The sequence below is a fragment of the Somniosus microcephalus genome, chromosome 3 (assembly GCF_052327205.1).
Source record: "Somniosus microcephalus isolate GS21.2 chromosome 3, FLI_Smic_1.0, whole genome shotgun sequence".
In the NCBI taxonomy this organism is placed as follows: Eukaryota; Metazoa; Chordata; class Chondrichthyes; order Squaliformes; family Somniosidae; genus Somniosus; species Somniosus microcephalus.
In genome coordinates, this window is record NC_140989.1 from 365,758,043 (window position 1) to 365,781,780 (window position 23,738).

A 23,738-nucleotide genomic window follows, 5' to 3' on the forward strand; every position below is an offset into this window, starting at 1 on the left:
AACAGATTATCTGGTCATTATCACATTGCTCTTTGTGGGAGCTTGCTGTGCGCAAATTGGCTGCCGCGTTTCCTACATTACAACAGTGACTCCACTTCAGAAAGTACTTCATTGGCTGTAAAGCGCTTTGGGACGTCCGGAGCTTGTGAGAGGCACTGTAGAAATGCGAGTTGCTGTTGTTGAAAGTGGTACCAGTAACACGTCGGGTATTCCTGGTTTAAAATCCCGGGGCATTGCCCAATCTTTGACACAGTTGTGCGTTGCATTGTTGCACTGGTGCGGTCAGCTTAGAGGCCTCCAAGTTTGGTAGTAGCTGTCAACCCAGGCAGCCGGCTGTTGGTGACTGACATCCCAGGGACTCCCGGCGCTTCAACGCGATTGTTTCAGTTCCATGAGTTGTGCTGATTTATTTTTCTCAGTTGAACCACTAGATGGCACTCAGCGCAGTAGCCCAGCAGACGGCTTTCATTGTGGGCAAGGCAGCGCAAACCGGGAACTAAATATCAGGCGCTGTCCTGAACGGGCGGCCAATCCGCTAGCGCCCATTCCCCGCCACCGCCCCAGACGTAGTTCTCGGCCAACGCGTCTGCAGTCGGCCGAATAATTCACCGGGAAGTTTCACGAGGACGATTCCAGAGCCGAGAGGTTGTATCCATCAGGAAAGGCTGACCAGGCTGGGCTCTTTTCGCTAGAAGGGAGGAGGCTGAGGGGTGACCTGATAGACGTCTTTAAAATTGTGAAGGGGTTTGTTCAGGTTAGACGTAGCGAAGATGTTTCCACTTCTTTACCCAGAGAGTGGGGAGAATGTGGAACTCGCTACCTGAGGGAGTGGTTGAGACGAATAGCACAGATACATTTAAGGGGAAGCTGGATACACACGAGGGAGAAAGGAATAGAAGGGTATGTCAATAGGGTGAGATGAAGAGGGGTGGGAGGAGGCTGGTGTGGAGCATAAACACCGGCATGGACCTGTTGGGCCGAATGGCCTGTTTCTGTGCTGTACACTCTGTGTAGCTGTATCTACAAGTGCCTTTCACTTTACATATTTTTTTAAAGATCGCGTGCGTTTCGTTTTGGCTTTAAATCGAACTCATCAGTAGCTGAACAGATAAAGGGAAAACAGCACAAGGCACACCGGCTGTTGTTTTTGGTGCCCCTGTTATAAGGAGCAACTCACAGCAGTGATCCTCAATTAAAGATGTGGCTCAACTCAGAGTGGGATAGCAGGGAGTAAAAGAAAGAACTCCGCTCTTCCAACCCTAGTTTGACCACACTGGCTAGTCATCAGCGTCGGTTCGCACACATTTCAATGTTAAAGGCGCGATATAAATGCACGGTGTTGTTACTGAAATCGTAAGAAACAATTTGAACTCAAAGTTAGAGAGAGAGAGAGAGAGAGACGGAGAGAGAGTGAGAGAGACAGAGAGAGAGAGAGAGGGAGAGAGAGAGTGAGAGAGACAGAGAGAGAGAGAGAGGGAGTGAGAGAGACAGAGAGAGAGACAGAGGGAGGGAGAGAGAGAGAGAGACAGAGAGAGAGAGAGACAGAGAGAGAGAGAGAGAGAGAGACAGAGACAGAGAGACAGAGGACAGAGAGACAGAGACAGAGAGAGAGAGAGAGAGAGACAGAGAGAGAGGGCTCCAATTAATCCTGGGAGACATTACATAGAATTACAGCACAGAAACAGGCCATTCGGCCCAACTGGTCCGTGCCGTGTTTATGCTCAAGACAGAGGTCGATGGATTTTTGGAATATTAAGGGAATCAAAGGATATGGGGATCGGGCGGGAAAGTGGAATTGAGGTCGATGATCAGCCATGATCTCATTGAATGGCGGAGCAGGCTCGAGGGACCAATGGCCGACTCCTGCTCCTATTTCTTATGTTCTTATGCTCCACACGAGCCTCCTCCCACCCCTCTTCCTCTCACCCCATCAACATATCCTTCTCCGTCATGAGTCTATCAAGCTTCCCCTTAAAAGCCTCGCTGCTATTCGTCTCACCCACTCCCTGTGGTAGCGAATTCCACAGTCTCACCACTCCTGTACTGACTGAAGCTCTCGCACTGGGTTAAGTCTTAGCAGGTGTTCATGGTGGTTCGTGGATTAAACTCATTTAACTATAGAAGGCCGTTCTGGCCGAGTGTCTGTCTGATGGTGCGGATGGACGGATTTATCAACTGTTCTAATTGTTCATGTCTCCTGCCTTTGTCTTGTTTTTTGGTAGATAATGCTGGAGTCCCCGGATGATATTTACAGCTTTCAGTTTTGTCCCACTGACCCAAATATCGTGGCTGGCAGCTGCATCAATGGCCAGGTACTGAGGCACATCCGTGTAAGTTACAAAGGTCGAGCCCATATCTTAACCTGAGGGAATAGTTAAAAGAAAATCAGCCTGTAATTTAAAACTAAGGTGACTGGTGTTTCAGAATACAACCTTTGTGTTATGCAAGAGGCCACGATTGATTGCGTATCCCTGATTTTAATCGCTCCACCATTGGTGGCTGCGCTTCAGCTGCCTGGGCCCTAAGCTCTGGAATTCCCTCCCTAAACCTCTCCGCCTCGCTCTCCTCCTTTAAGACGCTCCTTAAAACCGACCTCTTTGACCGAGCTTTTGGTCACCTGCCCTAATATCTCCTTATGTGGCTCGGTGTCAAATTGTGTTTGATAATCGCTCCTGTGAAGCGTCTTGGGGATGTTTTACTACGTTTTATAAATAAATAAACATTAAAGGGGCTGTATAAAAGCTAGTTGTTGTTATTGATAGTTGCTCTACACATTTCCCTGCTCAGGTGGTGCTGTGGGACATCAGTGAGTTCTCGGATAGATTGCAAGGAAACCTTCCTGCAGCAAAGCCCGACACCGTCAAATCGAACTTATTGGTGAGTAAACTGAGGAACCACACATGAAATAAATGAAGTATGGGAGGTGGGAGGTGGGGATGGGGGCGGAGGGGCACGTTGTTGGTCTCATCACCGCACGGCCCAGGTGGACAACAGTTGTCCTGAAGTTTATAAAAAAAAGACTAAAGTCACATCTTTTCTCCGACCGCTCAACGCGAGTGTCGCCAACTCTGGTCGGACATGTTCCTGGATGTTTCATCACATGACCTGCTGCCTCCACCTGCCCAGCCCCCACACTCTCATTGGTCGCCCGTCACACCCACACTCGCGGTTCCCCGCCCCCACACTCTCATTGGTCGCCCGCCACGCCCACACTCGCGGTACCCCCGCCCCCACACTCTCATTGGTCGCTCGCCACGCCCACACTCGCGGTGCCCCACCCCCCACACTCTCATTGGTCGCCCGTCACCGCCCCACCATCACGGTTCCCCCGCCCCCACACTCCCCGCCATTGGTCAGCCGTCACGCCCACACTCGCGGTTCCCCGTCCCCACACTCTCATTGGTCGCCCGTCACGCCCACCATCACGGTTCCCCGCCCCCACACTCCCGCCATTGGTCGGCCGTCACGCCCACACACGCGGTTCCCCGCCCCCACACTCCCGCCATTGGTCGGCCGTCACGCCCACACTCGCGGTTCCCCGCCCCCACACTCTCATTGGTCGCCCGTCACGCCCACACTCCCGCCATTGGTCGCCCGTCACGCCCACTCTCGCGGTGCCCCGCCCCCACACTCTCATTGGTCGCCCGTCACGCCCACTCTAGCGGTTCCCCGCCCCCACACTCTCATTGGTCGCCCGTCACGCCCACACTCGCGGTTCCCCGCCCCCACACTCTCATTGGTCGCCCGTCACACCCACACTCGCGGTTCCCCGCCCCCACACTCTCATTGGTCGCCCGTCACGCCCACACTCACGGTGCCCCGCCCCCACACTCCCGCCATTGGTCGCCCGACACGCCCACTCTCGCGGTGCCCTGCCCCCACACTCCCGCCATTGGTCGCCCAACACGCCCACTCTCGCGGTGCCCCGCCCCCACACTCCCGCCATTGGTCGCCTGACACGCCCACTCTCGCGGTGCCCCGCCCCCACACTCTCATTGGTCGCCCGTCTCGCCCACACTCGCGGTGCCCCGCCCCCACACTCTCATTGGTCGCCCTCGCGGTGCCCCCCCTCCCCACGACCAATCGCAAATCGAATAAACACTTCATTACCCCCGATTGGATGATCCGACCTTGTCCAATATTTTTTAGAACTAATAAACAAAAGAGTTCAAAGAAATTCTTTTACAAAACTAAATTTTTTAACACCCCTGTGATCTTTCTCCCGGGTTTTTGCTGGCAGCAACGTCCTGGAGATTTGTCTTCAATTCCTGGAAACTCCCGAGCAACCCTGGGGGTCTGGCGTCTTGGCGACCCTTCTCAGTACGAGCGTGAAAATGGAACAAATCAGAAAGTCTCTGAACCACCTTAAGGACTCTGCTGCCGAACCATAATCTGCAGCTATGCCAATGACTCTGCACGCTGACATTTAACTGGCACACTGCTTCGGGAGATACCCTTCCTTGGTGTGCTAGCACTGGTGCCCAGTGTTTGTAAAAGGAGTTGTGCCAGCTGCTTCTGAATGAAGTAACGCCACTGGACATCAAATACTCCGAAAAAATCTGCCTTAAAGTCAAGAGAAAAATTCTCTCCATTCAAATAGTTAGCCTTTGGCAATCGCTTAAACCCACTAAAAAGGAACCACAGGATTTTTGCGTGGGAGGGCTTTGTGTTTAATGATCTTCACTGGAAGCGACAGCTGGTCGCAGGGTGAAAATGTTTTTGGATTGTCTGCGTGCTTCGCGTCACTCCATAGTTTTCCATCTGTGCAGCAGCCTCACTCAAACTGGTAATATTCCGCTTGAATGATGGGCGAGCTCAAGCTAACAGCCTGGCCCAGGTTAGCTAACAATTAACAAAAAGAAACAAGGCTACCAAACATTTCCTCTGCTTCACTGTGTGGGAGAGCTGGCAGCCATCTCTCTCTCTCGCACACACATACCACACATACACTCTCTGCAACTCCTCCGCCTTGCTCCGTTCTCTCCCCAACTTCACAAGTCCCCTTAAAATTAACCTCTTTCCCCATGCCTTCAGTCACCTGATCTACTTCTCCCAACTTACTGCTCGGACCTGACTTCTCCATCTCATGAGGCACGTTTCACCCCACTGTTGTAGATTTTATCCTTTTTTTCATATTTGTTCCTGGGATGTGGGCGTCGCTGGCAAGGCCAGCAATTATTGCCCATCCCTAGTTGCCCTTGAGAAGGTGGTGGTGAGCCGCCTTCTTGAACCACTGCAGTCTGCGTGAAGGTGCTCCCACAGTGCTGTTAGGGAGGGAGTTCCAGGATTTTGACCCAGCGACGATGAAGGAACGGCCGATATATTTCCAAGTCAGGATGGTGTGTGACTTGGAGGGGAACTTGGAGGTGGTGGTGTTCCCATGGACCTGCTGCCCTTGTCCTTCTAGGTGGAAGAGGTCGCGGGTTTGGGAGGGGCTGCCGAAGAAGCCTTGGCGAGTTGCTGCAGGGCATCTTGTAGATGTTACACACTGCAGCCACGGTGCGCTGGTGGTGGAGGGAGTGAATGTTTAAGGTGGTGGATGGGGTGCCAATCAAGCGGGCTGCTTTGTCCTGGATGGTGTCGAGCTTCTTGAGTGTTGTTGGAGCTGCACTCATCCAGGTAAGTGGGGAGTATTCCATCACACTCCTTACTTGTGCCTTGTAGATGGTGGAAAGGCTTTGGGGAATCAGGAGGTGAGACACTCGCCACAGAATACCCAGCCTCTGTGTGAATGAGTTTTGAGTACTGACTGTATTTATGTGGCTGGTCCAGTTAAGTTTCTGGTCAATGGTGACCCTCAGGATATTGATGGTGGGGGATTCAGCGATGGTAATGCTGTTGAATGTCATTGTGCGGTTAAGTACCCAGAAATAGAAGTATGCTGCTAATGGCACTACCATCTCCATCATTCGTGAGATGTCAGTCCTCTGCATGATTACCTATGGAGCAGCACTAGAATTACTGGTGCCCAAACTAAATCTCCAGCCCTAGACCTTGAGCACTAAATCGCAGCAATCGTCCATGAACCAGCGCAATCAGGCAGTGTAATAGAACGTAATTGTTTCTTTTCATTCTTTCCATTCAATCTATTCCTTGATGTGTTTAAGAGCAGTAACCTGGTGCAGTTTTATTCATACAGAAAATGGGTTTATCACCAAAAATAAGCATTTTTAAATAAGAGTGTCCAGTCCTCCACCTGTGAGTAATCTGATTTAAAATCACTGAAAATTACTTTAAAAAATGTACTGAACCATTTAATAGTTTCACGGGTGCACACTAGTCAGCTTCTTAGTAAATTAAATGGGAAAAATTCAGTTGTTTGCGCCTCCCGTTAGCGCCTTAAGAGGGCGCCAATTGGGGCGCAAAGCAACTAGCGTCCGGACGCGGCGATGTTTGTGCCGCTCCCGAAATTAACTAGACATTTTGCGGCAGCGCTAAACACTTCCGCCACGATCTCCTGCGCCGGCAGATTGTGACATCATTCGAGTGCGCACCACCCCATTAGCGCCCCGGACCGGATATTGAGTGGCGCCCCCTGCCTTACCGCCTGCCGCTAGCAACGGCAGGTTGAGGGGAGCGTTATGCTGTCAGAAAGGGACTGGGGGAGCGCTATTTAAAGGCGACCGCTTCCTGCCTTTTTTTGTCGGTGACATTTTTGCACCACGCATTCTGAGAGAGAGAGAGAGAGAGAGAGACTTCTGGAGAGATTCAACGCTGTGTGAAGGAGTTTTGAGTACTGAGCAGCACTTTGCAGATTTATTTGGATTTGCCCTTCCTTGCTTCACCAGCGCTCTGAGGTAGCGCCTCGCTCCTCGGCGTTTGCGCCTTAAGAGAGGTGTGTAGCGCCTGGTTTAGCGCTCCAATCACCTCCAGGGCCGATAAAAGTCAAGTTTGCTGTCGGAGGCGATAATTAGCGCCAGGCGCTAAACTTTGCGCATGGCCGATAACGGCGCCCCAAATGGGGGGATACCGAATTTTTCCCCCAATATAGTTTGATATGAGGAAACTTTAAAATGTGGCAACTGGCGCGCGTGCGCGCGCGCGCCTCAGAAAATGAACATAATTCGAAGAGCCTTCCCGAACCGACGCAGTTGGCGGGATCTCGCAATTTCCACCTTGGGGAGGGGGGGAGGCGGTGACCTAAGAAAACTACTAGGCACTTGGTCTAAGCGTTAAACAAAGCTTTAATCAACTGTTTTACAACATGGAGGTCTAGTTGTGTCCTTCACTAGTTCCTGTTAAGAATGTCCTGCGCAAGCTGGGCCCGTGCCCGAGTATTTATACTCTCCCTGGACAGTGCCACCTGCAGGCCGCTCAGTATTATTTCATACGTTTTTCTTTCATGAATGACTGATTTATGTCAGGGGGCGTGGCCAGTTTTTGTGGGTGGGGCCTGATCCGGGCGTGTTGAATCTTGAACCAACGGAAAAGATGGCAGGGAAACACGACCGCAAGTTGGTTTTGGGCGTAACTCACTCGCGTTTAAAATGCCCCGATCTTTCGCGCTGGTTCGGCCGAAACGCCCGGGTTGCTCCGGTACTGCTGGTGGAAACGAGCAGAAACTCCAGCCCAATATGTTTACTGACATTCGTCATTTCTTCTTCTAGTCTTTTTGTATTTGAAGCTCCGAGGGTCAATTGCATGAGACATGTTGCCCTCATCGCCGGCTGCCCCCTGTTGTGCTGCCACCAAGTTGGCATAGAACTCTGGTGACAATTGGAGCAAATCCCACACAGTTTAACCTCGCGGTACTAACTCTACGGATGACTCCAGGTGGCTGCACGTTATCCCGAAAACACAAACTCGCCGCCACTCCAGCAAGGCACTTCTGACGTTGTTTCGCCAATGTTTTGGCTGCAATGGCCAGCGCAGTGATCAATACGACCCCTCTCACGGTTCTCATGTCATTTTCTGTTTCTCTTGGCTTCGCTTTTGGTTTTGGACAGTCCGGTCGGAACCAGGGGTGGCTTTAGAAACATCTGGCCTGCTCACCTCTTGCAGAGAAACTGCGCAAAGTTTATGGGAATGTTTCCGATGCTCACGTCTCTGTGTTGGAGGTTGGGTTAGCTTACTTTGGGAAAGTTAAAGTGAGAATCTAATATATATAAACACACACATATATATATATATATATATATATATATAAAGGATAATTGAATCAACAAGGATCTGACCCAAATAGCACCGGATGAGTTTTCCTCAGAGCTTACAAATACAGTTTTAGGAATTTCCATCCTGCCACAGGAAAACCAGACTGATTTAATATAAAATTATGGTCAGTCGATATAATGGCCTGGAATTTGTGGTTGGAGGCGCACCTCCCAGGCCCCCAGGCCGTGGAGACTTCGGGTCCCCGGGGCCCCCAGGCCATGGAGTCTTCGGGTCCCAAGCTCCCAGGCTGTGGAGTCCTCGGGTCCCGGCCCCCAGGCTGTGGAGTCTATGGGTCCCGGGGCCCCAGACCGTGGAGTCTTCGGGTCCCGGGGCCCCAGGCCATGGAGTCTTCGGGTCTTGGGCCCCCAGACCGTGGAGTCTTCGAGTCCCCAGGCCGTGGAGGCTTCGGGTCCCGGGGCCCCCAGGCCATGGAGTCTTTGGGTCGCGGGCCCCCAGGCCATGGAGTCCTCGGGTCCCGGGCCCCCAGGCCATGGAGTCTTCGGGTCCCGGGGCCCCAGGCCATGGAGACTTCGGGTCCCCGGGGCCCCCAGGCCATGGAGCCTTCGGGTCCCAAGCTCCCAGGCTGTGGAGTCCTCGGGTCCCGGCCCCCAGGCTGTGGAGTCTATGGGTCCCGGGGCCCCAGACCGTGGAGTCTTCGGGTCCCGGGGCCCCAGGCCATGGAGTCTTCGGGTCTTGGGCCCCCAGACCGTGGAGTCTTCGAGTCCCCAGGCCCCCAGGCCGTGGAGGCTTCGGGTCCCGGGGCCCCCAGGCCATGGAGTCTTTGGGTCGCGGGCCCCCAGGCCATGGAGTCCTCGGGTCCCGGGCCCCCAGGCCATGGAGTCTTCGGGTCCCGGGGCCCCAGGCCATGGAGACTTCGGGTCCCGGCCCCCAGGCCATGGAGTCTTCGGGTCCCAAGCTCCCAGGCCGTGGAGTCTTCGGGTCCCCGGCCCCCAGGCCATGGAGTCTTCGGGTCCCGGGCCCCCAGACCATGGAGTCTTTGGGTCCCGGCCCCCAGGCTGTGGAGTCTTCGGGTCCCCGGCCCCCAGGCTGTGGAGTCTTCGGGTCCCAAGCTCCCAGGCCATGGAGTCTTTGGGTCCCCGGCCCCCAGGCCGTGGAGTCTTTGGGTCCCGGGCCCCCAGGCCGTGGAGTCTTCGGGTCCCCGGCCCCCAGGCCATGGAGTCTTCAGGTCCCGGGCCCCCAGACCATGGAGTCTTTGGGTCCCGGCCCCCAGGCTGTGGAGTCTTCGGGTCCCAAGCTCCCAGGCCGTGGAGTCTTCGGGTCCCGGGCCCCCAGGCCGTGGAGTCTTCAGGTCCCCGGGCCCCCAGGCCATGGAGTCTTCGGGTCCCCAGCCCCCAGGCCATGGAGTCTTCGGGTCCCGGGGCCCCAGGCGTGCATCTGCAGAAAGGCCCACGGATCCTGGGGACGCAGGCTGTAAAGTCTGTGGGTTGTGCAGTTAATAAATACACAGACTTCAGAAGTAACAAACAAACAGGTCTTTACTATTCGAAGGTCCGGGCGAATCTGCCCCAGCAATCCTGCCACAACACTTATATACTGGTGTGGTCACTATAGGTATTACAGTATACAGAAACCAAACAAATAGTGCCACACCTAAAGTAGTTCTCTTAAAGGTGAACGGTTACATACAATAGTTTCCTTAAAGGTAGACGGGTACATACACTACAATCCTCCCTTTTTAGCTTTCAACATACTAAGTCCATAGTGAACATACATTCTAACATATATACAGGTTTATGTAGGACAGTTCATAGATTCAGTCTTTCTGGGGGTTTCCGGATTCTGTCCGGATAACGCCGCAGTGGTGTCGTCATTTCAGGCGGGCTAGGAGGTGCTTCTGGCAAGGTCGATTCGGCTTGAAAAGCCGTGTCAGGTTCAGCTGACTCCATTATTATTAGATCGGAAGTAGGTGTTCTGGGTATCTCAGTCTCGACCTTACCCGGATAAGGTGGTGAAGTCAGTTGCCCATTTGTGGCGGACCCTATGATTTGGTCAACATGGCGCCTTATTATATTGTCTCCAATGTCCACGGTGTACATCAACGGCCCCAGCCGTTTCCCAATAGTTCCAGGCTGCCATTTCTCAGTACGGTAGTCCCGGGCCAAAACTCGTTGACCGATCTGGAAAGATCTAGTGACCCTGTCGTTCATGCCCTGGAATTGCCGGTTCTCTACGTCTCTTCTGACGTTCGGTTTTAGTAAATCCAGCCGGCATCTTAGGCGTCTATTACAAAACATCATTGCGGGAGTTTGATTTGTGACCGCATGTGTTGCATTTCGGTATGCCAACAAAAAGCTATCCACCTTATGTTGTAGACTTATGTTTTCATTACTCATGGCCTTTACGGCCTTCTTGAAGGTCTGGACAAACCTTTCAGCCAATCCATTGGAGGCGGGATGGTATGGGGCTGACGTGTAATGTTTAACCCCATTGCTCTTCAAGAATTTCTTGAATTCTTCGGACACAAATTGTGGTCCATTATCAGAACAGATCTGTTCCGGCAGGCCATTCCGAGCAAACATAGTCCTTAATACGGTAATGGTTTTTTCCGTCGTGGTGGTGGTCATCTTAATTACTTCCGGCCACTTGGAGTGGGCATCCACCGCTATCAGAAACATCGAGTCCATAAATGGACCAGCAAAGTCGATGTGTACTCTTTGCCAAGGCGATGAGGGCCACTCCCATGGATGCAGAGGAGCCTGGGGTGGCGCGTTCTGAACCCTCTGACATCCTAGGCAGTTCTTCGTGATCTCCTCTATGTCTCCATCAATGCCTGGCCACCACACAAACGCTCTTGCTAGATTCTTCATCTTTACTCCACCCAGATGTCCTTCGTGCAGCTCCTCTAGCACTTTCTTTTGGAATTTGGGTGGAATCACCACTCTAGATCCACACATCAGGGTTCCTCGACACACTGACAGTTGTTCTTTCCTCTGTGCAAATGCTTGCAGTGTTGGTTCGCTCTGTGCTGGCCATCCCTCCACCGTTACATCATAGACTCGTGAAAGAGTCGGGTCATTCCTTGTCTCATTCTCAATCATTGAGTTTGTTATCGGTAGACACTCCACTATGGATGAGTGGAACAACTCTACTGGGTCCACTATACTCGCTTCTTCTACCATCGGCAATGGCAAGCGTGACAACCCATCAGCATTTCCATGCTGTTTAGACCCTTTGTACTCAATTTCGTATTGGTGTGCCCCAAGTAACATGGACCACCTTTGTAACCTTTGTGCTGTCATGGTGGAAACGGCCTTATTTGGGTTGAATATGGACACCAACGGCTGGTGGTCTGTCAGCAATGTGAACTTCTTACATTGTAGGTAATGGTTGAATTTCTTCACGCCCCACACAAGACTGAGGGCCTCCCTATCTATTTGGGCGTAATTTCGCTCCGCGGGTGTCAATGATCGGGACGCGAAAGCCACTGGCCTTTCCGAGCCATTTGGTAGCCTGTGCGAGAGTACTGCCCCAATTCCGTACGGGGAAGCATCGCAAGCTAGACGAAGGGGTAATGCTGGGTTGAAATGAGCCAGCACTTCTTCAGAGGTAATCAACTCCTTGCTTCTGCGAAAAGCCTTTTTGCATTCCTCACTCCACTTCCATGGTGTTTCTTTCTGCAACAGGTCATTCAGCGGATGCAGCACCGTGGATAAATTTGGCAGAAACTTGTGATAGTAATTAATCAACCCCAAGAATGATCTTAACTGTGATACGTTTCCTGGAGCGGGGGCCTTCACGACCGCTTCTATCTTTTCAGGTGACTTATGCAGTCCTTCTCGGTCAATGACATGACCGCAGTATGAGATCCGTTTTTGGAAGAACTCACACTTCTTGCGATTAACCCGAAGGCCATACTCCTTCAACCTGGTGAGTACCAGTTTCAAATTCGTGAGGTGTTCTTCCTCATCTTTTCCCGTGATTAAAATGTCATCTAAGTAGCACTGCGTGCTTGGAATTCCTTGTAACACCTGTTCCATGGCCCTCTGCCAAATTGCTGGTGCCGAAGCTACCCCAAAGACCAGTCTATTGTAGCGATACAAGCCCCTGTGAGTGTTGATGGTAAGGTACTGGCGTGACTCTTCCTCGACCTCCATCTGTAGATATGCTTGAGCCAGATCTATTTTCGTGAAATGCTTCCCTCCAGCCAACGAAGCAAAGATATCTTCAATCCGCGGAAGCGGGTATTGTACCGTGTGAAGCACCGGATTCACAGTAATCTTGAAATCTCCGCAGATACGGACCTTCCCCGGTCCCCCTGGCTTATTACTTGGTGAGGACTTCATGACGGGAACAATGGGCGTGACCCACTCACTCCAGTCCACTTTTGACAGAACCCCTGATCGTTCAAGTTCTTCCAGTTCTGCCTCCACAGCTGGTCGTATTGCGTAAGGTACCGATCTGGCCTTAAAAAACTTTGGGCTTGCATTCTCTGCAATCTTAACCTTTGCTTTAATTCCTCGCAGTGTTCCCAGTCCTTGCTGGAATACCTCCTTAGCTTCGTCCAATATTCTGGACAACCGTTCAGGTTTGACATCCTCTTTTTCGGAATCCACCGTCATGGTGTTTAGTGACTGCCAGTCCAACTTTATTTTTCGGATCCACTCCCGCCCCAGAAGTGGTGGTCCTCCCTCAGGCAATACATACAGGTCCAACCGGTGATGATCTTTATCCTTGTATCTCACCTTGACTTCTATCTTTCCGATGGGGACTACTTTGTGCCCCGTGTATGTCTGTAATACTAGTTCCGTATCCCGTAGTGGAATATGCTTGAAAGATTTCTTGTAGTCATGCTTATTCATGACCGTCAACGCCGATCCGGTGTCCACTTCCATTTTTACTTGGACCTTTGCAATCTGTAGCGTTATCCAGATAGTTTGTCGGTCAGCTTCATTGCTCACGTTGTGCATTCTCAGACTGTCCAGTCCTTTGCATTTGGAGTGTGAGACCGACTTCTGTTCCCTCAGACTCTTCTTGGTCACCTCTTGCACCTTTCCGTACCATTTTTGTGGTGACTCCTTATTGTTGTACGTTGCTCCTGACTGGCATACCTTAGCTATGTGCCCGATCTTGCCACATTTCCTGCATTCTTGGTTTTTAAACCAGCATTGATTCTGGTCGTGTGTTGCCTTCCCACAACGGTAGCATTTTATTGTGCTCGAAGTAATTTGGTCCACCCCTAGTGCCGCCGCCTTTAGCTGCATTTCCGCCGTTCCTTTCGCTGCGGCTTCGTGCGATGCAGCTATGAGGACAGCCCTGGCCAGTGTGAGGTCATTTTCTTCCAGTAGTCGCTTCTGCGTTCCTTCTTTGGACAATCCGCATACGAACTTGTCCCGCAGTGCCTCTGTCAGATTCCCTCCGAACTGGCAGTATTTCGCTAGCCTACGCAGTTCGACCAAGTATTCCGCATTGCTTTCGTCTTTCCTCTGCGTTCTTGCGTAAAATTTGAATCGTTCAGCCAGCATCAACGGTGTGGGGTTCAAGTGATCCTTCAGCACTGCTACAATATCATCGAAAGTCTGATCTGCTGGTTTAGCTGGTGAGAGAAGATGCTTCAACAACCCGAATGTTTTCGCACCCATCATGTTAAGTAAGGTTAAAGCTTTTTCCTCCTTAGCTATTTTATTAGCCTTACAATGTATCTCAATACGTTCTACGTACGTGGCCCAGTCTTCTATCTCCGGATTGAACTCGTTGATGTCCGCCCGCTTAGGCATCTTCCTTTCCTTGGGTACAACACAAGTATTTCTTTAAATATTCTTATTTATTTGTTTATTTCTAAGATGGCGGTTTTCCCGCGAAAATGGCGGTTTCCCGCTCTTTCCTTCTCGCCCCGCCCACTTCAATGGCGGTTTCCCGCTTCTGTCGTCTTCTCCGCCGAATGGCGGCTTCCCGCGTTTCTTCCCGGTGGAAGGGGTACGCTTCCCCCACAGGTTCAGCCGCTGGCTGGCTTCCGCACAGCTCCCCTTACTCGGCTCTGTCTTTTCCTCCCGCCCGCACGGCTCTACCGGCGCTGGGTACACCCTGTTAACGGAGGACAGTTCAGCCGCTGGACTGGCTCTCGCGCAGTCTCTCTCTCTGTACCCGGCTCTGTCGCTCTCTCTCCCGCACGTTCCTGTTCGCCTCCCAGCCCTCTCGCAGACCGGTGTTTCCCTCCCCGGCTGCGGCTGGGTTTCTCTTCCCGCGCCTACTCCCAGTCTCAGCGCTTCGTGGCTGCGGTCGCTGCCCGGATTTCCCCCGCCGATCGAGGTCCGACTGTCTCACGACGCCGTTGGACCCGACTTCCTGACCGGCTCCGTTCCCCCTCGACCGTGGTTGAGTGCACAGCCCTTATCCTCCGGATATTCTCTACACCTTCCCCTACTCACAGTCTCTTCGGCCGCCTTGTTCCCTGCTGATCGGCTCACTCCGCACCGTGGTAGAAGGGTAGTCAGTGCCTGTTGCTGATGGAAGCTTTTATTGCTAAAGTCTTCCGCCTTCCTCCTGCTGCAGCCTCGTGTTTTCTTTCAGCAGCACGCCGAGGGCGGTTGCCTCTCTTCGACGCTCTTCGTTGCTTTGGTAGTCTTGCCGCAGGGTACGATCGGACTCGTCGCCACTGTAAAGTCTTTGGGTTGTGCAGTTAATAAATACACAGACTTCAGAAGTAACAAACAAACAGGTCTTTACTATTCGAAGGTCAGGGCGAATCTGCCCCAGCAATCCTGCCACAACACTTATATACTGGTGTGGTCACTATCGGTATTACAGTATACAGAAGCCAAACAAATAGTGCCACACCTAAAGTAGTTCTCTTAAAGGTGAACGGTTACATACAATAGTTTCCTTAAAGGTAGACGGGTACATACACTACACAGGCAGTTCGGAAACGTCCCTGGGCTCACGTGGGCCAGCTCGTCCAGTCAGAAAGGTGGATTCCATTGCCGTCATTTCCGAACAGAATTCCCTGACGACGAGCAACGGAATCCCCAAACAATTAAAGAATTTACACAATTCTAGTAAAAAAAATAAATGTTCTCATTTAATTAAAAGACCCTTCAATACATCAAATACGATAAAAATTAAAATATTTTGAAAAATAACGAGATTTTAATCCGGGCCAAAATTTGCATCAAGTAATTTTAAGTGCATGTGCATCATTTTTTTATTTTAAAATGTTTTACGAGATTTATATTGACCCTTACACTGGTGCAAACGGGCCCTGCGCCTGCTTTTACCAGGCCGTAAGGGCTTCATGGGCATTTGCTGGGCAGTAGTTGGGGCAAACAGCCCAACTCTGTGCCAGCGAGTGATTTTACTTTCGGCTCGGTAGGTCTGTCAAGGCGAACCCTGACAGATCGCAAGTTCCGGGTTTTTGCGCACGCGCGGCGCTGGCACAAACCCGGAACATGCAGGGTCTTTCAGGAGGCTGAGCGTACGCCGTCATCGGGAGCCCAAATTATTTGGCCATGGTATCTGCTAACATGGACGTTTTGCTCCCTACCCAAGCAAGGAAGACTGGAGTTTAGGCTTGTAGCTCCACTTCCCGTAAGGTTTCTCTGATATTAAATATTTGAGTAAGGGGCAATTGGTGGGTCAGTTGGGCAGCGCACTGCGCTTTCACCTCTGGTACTTGAGACTGAATCTAGCCTAGACTGAGGAAATGGAAGACCTCTGTCTCTCCTACGTGGAATGACTTTGGTCGGTCCCAACAATTACATCGAATGTACAGCACAGAGACGGGACATTCGGCCCAACTGGTCCGTGCCGGTGTTTGTGCTCCACACGAGCCTCTTCCCACCCCGCTTCCCTATCAGCATATCCTTCTATCCTTTCTCCCTCATGTGTTTATCCAGCCTCCCCTTAAATGCATCTACACTATTCGCCTCAACCACTCCCTGTGGGAGCGAGTTCCACATTCTCACCACTCTCTGGGTAAAGAAGTTTCTCCTGAATTCCCAATTGGATTTATTAGTGACTATCTTATATTTATGCTTTTTCTAATTTCCAGAATCTAGACAATGCATGTCCCATATCATTAAGTCATATGTTGTTGGAATTAACTGGCCCAGCTCAGCAATGGCCAATCTGGTATGGTCGTCCGCTGTGTTTGTATGTAGGTGGTCGTGCTCTATATTTACCCACCATGTAAATGGAAGACACCAGTCACCCATTATTTGAATGGGCAGCTCCTCTATTTCTGCAAATATTTTCCCTTTAAGTATTTATCCAATTCCCTTTTTAAAATTTACTATTGAATCTGCTTCTGTCTGCCCATTTCACCGGTCTGTCTATTACCTCCTGAAGTCTATCACTATCCTCCTCACTGTTCACTACATTTCTAAGTTTTGTGTCATCTACAAACTTTGAAATGATGCCCTGTATACCCAAATCCAGGTCATTAATATATATTCTCCCTTCTGAGCTTCATCCCGCTCTCCCTTCACTGCCGTTCTCTGGCCATGGTAAACGGTTTCTCTGCGGTCAATCTGTCGATATCCTCAAGGGATCTTGAACTCCTAAGAAAGATTCCCTCCCAGTCTTCTCTTCCGTAGTGTAAACCAACTCAGTGTCTGATGTCAGTTATCAGCCCGTTAGCCCTTTTCTGCACTAGTTCCACTGCCATGATGTCCTTCCTGTCAGCCGGGTCTCAGTGGGTAGCACACTCGCCTCTGAGTCAGAGGGCTAAAAATTGAGTAGCGCCCCAATTGAGGCGCTAAAAAATTAGCACCCCCACGCCGGAAATTGAGTGGTTGCGCCCCAAGAGAGAAGCGGGGCGCTACTGGAAGCGCCCCGCCTCCCTCTTGGGGCGCTGCGAGTGAATATCGTGGTGCTACGTGCTGCAGTGCCACACGCTGCAGCACGTCGCGCCGCGGTATTGCAGGCCTTCCTCCCCTTCTTAAAGGGGAGGGGCCTTGTGCAGCGCGACCTGGGGCCCAGCTGGGCGCCCGGGGATCGGGAGTGCAGGCAAAAGAGCCCGGCACCCAAGAGAAGTGCCGGGCTCTTGGAGCGCAGCCAGCAGTCTGCGGGGGGAGGCGTTTCAGGAGGTCTGGGATGGGAGCGCAGGCAGGTGCTGGCAGGCGGCCAGCAACAAAAATGGCCGCCCCGCACCTCGCCTTTAAATTGCGCCTCCCCGGCCGCAGGTACGCCCCCCTGACCCTGTCAGACATAGCGTCCGGCGGTAAATCAGGGGGCGCTCCCGAAGATCGCGGCTGGGGCGTGAGCGGGGCGCTGCACACACCAATGACGTCATCGCCAGCGGCGCAGCGCTACCGGTTAGCGCCACCACTAACCTCCCGCTGAATTTTGTGGGAGGCGTGGGCAGTGCCGCTCCCAGGTGCTAGTTGGTTTGCGCCCTACTTAGCGCCCTCTTAAGGCGCTAACGGGTGGCGCTACCAACTGAATTTTTCCCCCAGAAGGTTGTGGGTTCAAGTCCCATTCCAGGGACGTGAGCACATAAAGTTAGGCTGACACTCCAGTGCAGTGCTGAGGGAGTGCTGCACTGTCAGAGGTGCTGTCTTTCAGATGAGACGTTAAACCGAGGCCCCGTCTGCTCTCTCGGGTGGATGTAAAAGATCCCATGGCGCTATTTCAAAGAAAAGTGGGGGAGTTATCCCCGGTGTCCTTGGGGCCAATATTTATCCCTCAATCAACATCACTCAAACAGATTATCCAGTCATTATCACATTGCTGTTTGTGGGAGCTTGCTGTGCGCAAATTGGCTGCCGCGTTTCCCACATTACAACAGTGACTACACTTCAAAAATACTTCATTGGCTGTAAAGCGCTTCGAGACGTCCGGTGGTCGTGAAAGGCGCTATAGAAATGCAAGTCTTTCTTTCCTTCCTACAACATGGCAACCACGACAGCGCACAGTATTTCAGATGAAGATGAACCAATGCCCTGGGATAGACTCAGTATTGTGTCCCATAACTTGTGTTGTACAAAGCCCATGAGCCCATTTGTCTTTTTTATAGTTCCGATGTTTATTCCCCTTCCCGAGTCTCATCACTTGTGGACATTGAGTTTAATTCGCCATTTCTCAGCTCAACTTCCCAATCCAGCCAGCTTCCGGGGCACCTGATCTGCTTCCACTTGCTTGTTTGCCATCTCTGGATGTTCCGTGCCTCCTGATTTGGTTCCTGAACGGCCTGGCTCTAATTCCAAGATGATGTCCCCCTCGTTCTTAATTTTTCCACCAGAGGAAGCAGTTTCTCTGCACCTACCCTCTCGACTCCCTTTAACATTTTGAACACCTCGATCAGATCGCCCCTTCAAACTTCTGTATTCAAGGGAATAGAAGCCAAGTCTAAGCAACCTGTCCTCATAATCTAACCCTCCAAGCCCCGGTGTCATTCCGAGGCCAATGTATCCCTCCTGAGGTGCGGTGCCCAGACCTGAACGCAGTGTCCAGGTGGAGTCTGACCAGAGCTCTACATTTACGTTCTTTAAAGACGGTCACTGTCAAAATCAGCCAACATTCAGATTGAGATTTTCTGGCCCCACTTTTTTAATTTGACATCCAATTAATCAGTGTCAGATCAAAAGGCTGGTCTAAAGCAGTAGTTCTCAAACTTTTTCCTTCTGAGGCCTCCCCTCCAGTGTTATAAAAATTCCACGGATCCCCGTAACACAAGTTCTTTTTCTGTATAAAAATTGTGAGGCGTGGGGGCACAGTTTGTCCCCCAGTCAGTGGGGGGAGCAGTTTGTCTCACAGTCTGGGGGAACAGTTTGTCTCACAGTCTGGGGGAACAGTTTGTCCCACAGTCGGTGGGGGAACAGTTTGTCCCCCAGTCAGTGGGGGGAGCAGTTTGTCTCACAGTCTGGGGGAACAGTTTGTCTCACAGTCTGGGGGAACAGTTTGTCCCACAGTCGGTGGGGGAACAGTTTGTCTCACAGTCTGGGGGGAGCAGTTTGTCTCACAGTCCGGGGGAACAGTTTGTCCCCCAGTCAGTGGGGGGAGCAGTTTGTCTCACAGTCTGGGGGAACAGTTTGTCCCACAGTCTGGGGGAACAGTTTGTCCCACAGTCGGTGGGGGAACAGTTTGTCTCACAGTCTGGGGGAACAGTTTGTCCCACAGTCTGGGGGAACAGTTTGTCCCACAGTCTGGGGGAACAGTTTGTCTCACAGTCTGGGGGAACAGTTTGTCTCACAGTCAGTGGGGGAACAGTTTGTCCCACAGTCCGGGGGAACAGTTTGTCCCACAGTCTGGGGGAACAGTTTGTCCCACAGTCTGGGGGAACAGTTTGTCTCACAGTCTGGGGGAACAGTTTGTCCCACAGTCTGGGGGAACAGTTTGTCTCACAGTCTGGGGGAACAGTTTGTCCCACAGTCTGGGGGAACAGTTTGTCTCACAGTCTGGGGGAACAGTTTGTCCCACAGTCTGGGGGAACAGTTTGTCTCACAGTCTGGGGGAACAGTTTGTCTCACAGTCAGTGGGGGAACAGTTTGTCCCACAGTCTGGGAGAACAGTTTGTCTCACAGTCTGGGGGAACAGTTTGTCTCACAGTCTGGAGGAACAGTTTGTCTCACAGTCTGGGGGAACAGTTTGTCTCACAGTCTGGGGGAACAGTTTGTCTCACAGTCTGGAGGAACAGTTTGTCCCACAGTCCGGGGGAACAGTTTGTCCCACAGTCTGGGGGAACAGTTTGTCCCACAGTCTGGGGGACCAGTTTGTCTCACAGTCGGTGGGGGAACAGTTTGTCTCACAGTCTGGGGGAACAGTTTGTCCCACAGTCCAGGGGAACAGTTTGTCTCACAGTCTGGGGGAACAGTTTGTCCCACAGTCTGGGGGACCAGTTTGTCTCACAGTCGGTGGGGGAACAGTTTGTCTCACAGTCTGGGGGAACAGTTTGTCCCACAGTCCGGGGGAACAGTTTGTCTCACAATCTGGGGGAACAGTTTGTCTCACAGTCTGGGAGAACAGTTTGTCTCACAGTCCGGGGGAACAGTTTGTCTCACAGTCCGGGGGAACAGTTTGTCCCACAGTCCGGGGGAACAGTTTGTCTCACAGTCTGGGGGAACAGTTTGTCTCACAGTCTGGGAGAACAGTTTGTCTCACAGTCTGGGGGAACAGTTTGTCTCACAGTCTGGGGGAACAGTTTGTCCCACAGTCTGGGGGAACAGTTTGTCCCACAGTCGGTGGGGGAACAGTTTGTCCCACAGTCCGGGGGAACAGTTTGTCCCACAGTCTGGGGGAACAGTTTGTCCCACAGTCGGTGGGGGAACAGTTTGTCCCACAGTCTGGGGGAGCAGTTTGTCTCACAGTCTGGGGGAACAGTTTGTCCCACAGTCTGGGGGAACAGTTTGTCTCACAGTCTGGGGGAACAGTTTGTCCCACAGTTTGGGGGAACAGTTTGTCCCACAGTCTGGGGGAACAGTTTGTCCCACAGTCTGGGGCAACAGTTTGTCTCACAGTCTGGGGGAACAGTTTGTCCCACAGTCTGGGGCAACAGTTTGTCCCACAGTCTGGGGCAACAGTTTGTCCCACAGTCTGGGGGAACAGTTTGTCCCACAGTCGGTGGGGGAACAGTTTGTCCCACAGTCTGGGGGAACAGTTTGTCCCACAGTCCGGGGGAACAGTTTGTCTCACAGTCCGGGGGAACAGTTTGTCTCACAGTCTGGGGGAACAGTTTGTCCCACAGTCTGGGGGAACAGTTTGTCCCACAGTCTGGGGGAACAGTTTGTCTCACAGTCTGGGGGAACAGTTTGTCTCACAGTCTGGGGGAACAGTTTGTCCCACAGTTTGGGGGAACAGTTTGTCCCACAGTCTGGGGGAACAGTTTGTCCCACAGTCTGGGGGAACAGTTTGTCTCACAGTCTGGGGGAACAGTTTGTCTCACAGTCTGGGGGAACAGTTTGTCTCACAGTCTGGGGGAACAGTTTGTCTCACAGTCTGGAGGAACAGTTTGTCCCACAGTCTGGGAGAACAGTTTGTCTCACAGTCTGGGGGAACAGTTTGTCTCACAGTCTGGGGGAACAGTTTGTCTCACAGTCTGGGGAACAGTTTGTCTCACAGTCTGGGGGAACAGTTTGTCCCACAGTCTGGGGGAACAGTTTGTCTCACAGTCTGGGGGAACAGTTTGTCTCACAGTCTGGGGAACAGTTTGTCTCACAGTCTGGGGGAACAGTTTGTCTCACAGTCTGGGGGAACAGTTTGTCTCACAGTCTGGGGGAACAGTTTGTCCCACAGTCTGGGGGAACAGTTTGTCTCACAGTCTGGGGGAACAGTTTGTCCCACAGTCTGGGGGAACAGTTTGTCTCACAGTCTGGGGGAACAGTTTGTCCCACAGTCTGGGGGAACAGTTTGTCTCACAGTCTGGGAGAACAGTTTGTCTCACAGTCTGGGGGAACAGTTTGTCCCACAGTCTGGGGGAACAGTTTGTCTCACAGTCTGGGGGAACAGTTTGTCCCACAGTCTGGGGGAACAGTTTGTCCCACAGTCTGGGGGAACAGTTTGTCTCACAGTCTGGGGGAACAGTTTGTCCCACAGTCTGGGGGAATAGTTTGTCTCACAGTCCGGGGGAACAGTTTGTCCCACAGTCTGGGGGAACAGTTTGTCTCACAGTCTGGGGGAACAGTTTGTCCCACAGTCTGGGGGAACAGTTTGTCTCACAGTCGGTGGGGGAACAGTTTGTCCCACAGTCTGGGGGAACAGTTTGTCCCACAGTCTGGGGGAACAGTTTGTCTCACAGTCTGGGGAACAGTTTGTCCCACAGGCGGTGGGGGAACAGTTTGTCTCACAGTCTGGGGGAACAGTTTGTCCCACAGTCTGGGGGAACAGTTTGTCTCACAGTCTGGGGAACAGTTTGTCCCACAGTCGGTGGGGGAACAGTTTGTCCCACAGTCTGGGGGAACAGTTTGTCCCACAGTCGGTGGGGGAACAGTTTGTCTCACAGTCTGGGGGAACAGTTTGTCTCACAGTCAGTGGGGGAACAGTTTGTCCCACAGTCTGGGAGAACAGTTTGTCCCACAGTCTGGGAGAACAGTTTGTCCCACAGTCTGGGAGAACAGTTTGTCTCACAGTCTGGGGGAACAGTTTGTCCCACAGTCTGGGGGAACAGTTTGTCTCACAGTCTGGGGGAACAGTTTGTCCCACAGTCTGGGGGAACAGTTTGTCTCACAGTCTGGGGGAACAGTTTGTCCCATAGTCTGGGGGAACAGTTTGTCTCACAGTCTGGGGGAACAGTTTGTCTCACAGTCTGGGGGAACAGTTTGTCTCACAGGCTGGGGGAACAGTTCGTCCCACAGTCTGGGGGAACAGTTTGTCTCACAGTCTGGGGGAACAGTTTGTCTCACAGTCTGGGGGAACAGTTTGTCTCACAGTCTGGGGGAACAGTTTGTCTCACAGTCTGGGGGAACAGTTTGTCCCACAGTCGGTGGGGGAACAGTTTGTCTCACAGTCTGGGGGAACAGTTTGTCTCACAGTCTGGGGGAACAGTTTGTCCCACAGTCGGTGGGGGAACAGTTTGTCTCACAGTCTGGGGAACAGTTTGTCCCACAGTCGGTGGGGGAACAGTTTGTCTCACAGTCTGGGGGAACAGTTTGTCTCACAGTCGGTGGGGGAACAGTTTGTCTCACAGACTGGGGGAACAGTTTGTCTCACAGTCTGGGGGAACAGTTTGTCTTACAGTCGGTGGGGGAACAGTTTGTCTCGCAGTCAGTGGGGGAACAGTTTGTCTCTCAGTCTGGGGGAACAGTTTGTCTCACAGTCAGTGGGGGAACAGTTTGTCCCACAGTCTGGGGGAACAGTTTGTCTCACAGTCAGTGGGGGAACAGTTTGTCCCACAGTCTGGGGGAACAGTTTGTCCCACAGTCTGGGGGAACAGTTTGTCTCACAGTCTGGGGAACAGTTTGTCTCACAGTCAGTGGGGGAACAGTTTGTCCCACAGTCTGGGGGAACAGTTTGTCTCACAGTCGGTGGGGGAACAGTTTGTCTCACAGTCGGTGGGGGAACAGTTTGTCTCACAGTCAGTGGGGGAACAGTTTGTCTCACAGTCTGAGGGAACAGTTTGTCCCACAGTCGGTGGGGGAACAGTTTGTCCCACAGTCTGGGGGAACAGTTTGTCCCACAGTCTGAGGGAACAGTTTGTCTCACAGTCGGTGGGGGAACAGTTTGTCTCACAGTCTGGGGGAACAGTTTGTCCCACAGTCTGGGGGAACAGTTTGTTTCACAGTCTGGGGGAACAGTTTGTCCCACAGTCGGTGGGGGAACAGTTTGTCTCACAGTCAGTGGGGAAACAGTTTGTCCCACAGTCTGGGGGAACAGTTTGTCTCACAGTCTGGGGGAACAGTTTGTCTCACAGTCTGGGGGAACAGTTTGTCTCACAGTCTGGGGGAACAGTTTGTCTCACAGTCGGTGGGGGAACAGTTTGTCTCACAGGCTGGGGGAACAGTTTGTCCCACAGTCTGGGGGAACAGTTTGTCTCACAGTCTGGGGGAACAGTTTGTCTCACAGTCTGGGGAACAGTTTGTCCCACAGTCGGTGGGGGAACAGTTTGTCTCACAGTCTGGGGGAACAGTTTGTCTCACAGTCGGTGGGGGAACAGTTTGTCTCACAGACTGGGGGAACAGTTTGTCTCACAGTCTGGGGGA

At 52.2% G+C, this 23,738-nt stretch overlaps 1 protein-coding gene across 1 annotated transcript in view; it reads left to right on the forward strand.

The window, feature by feature from the left end:
* The window catches only part of dnai3 (dynein axonemal intermediate chain 3), a 207,328-nt gene that overhangs the window by 69,687 nt on the left and 113,903 nt on the right, over nucleotides 1-23,738 (forward strand). Inside the window, exons 11-12 of the mRNA XM_085983542.1 lie at nucleotides 2,223-2,312; nucleotides 2,788-2,877. Of these exons, the coding sequence (XP_085839668.1) occupies nucleotides 2,223-2,312; nucleotides 2,788-2,877 (180 nt within the window). The remainder of the gene's footprint in view (nucleotides 1-2,222; nucleotides 2,313-2,787; nucleotides 2,878-23,738) is intronic.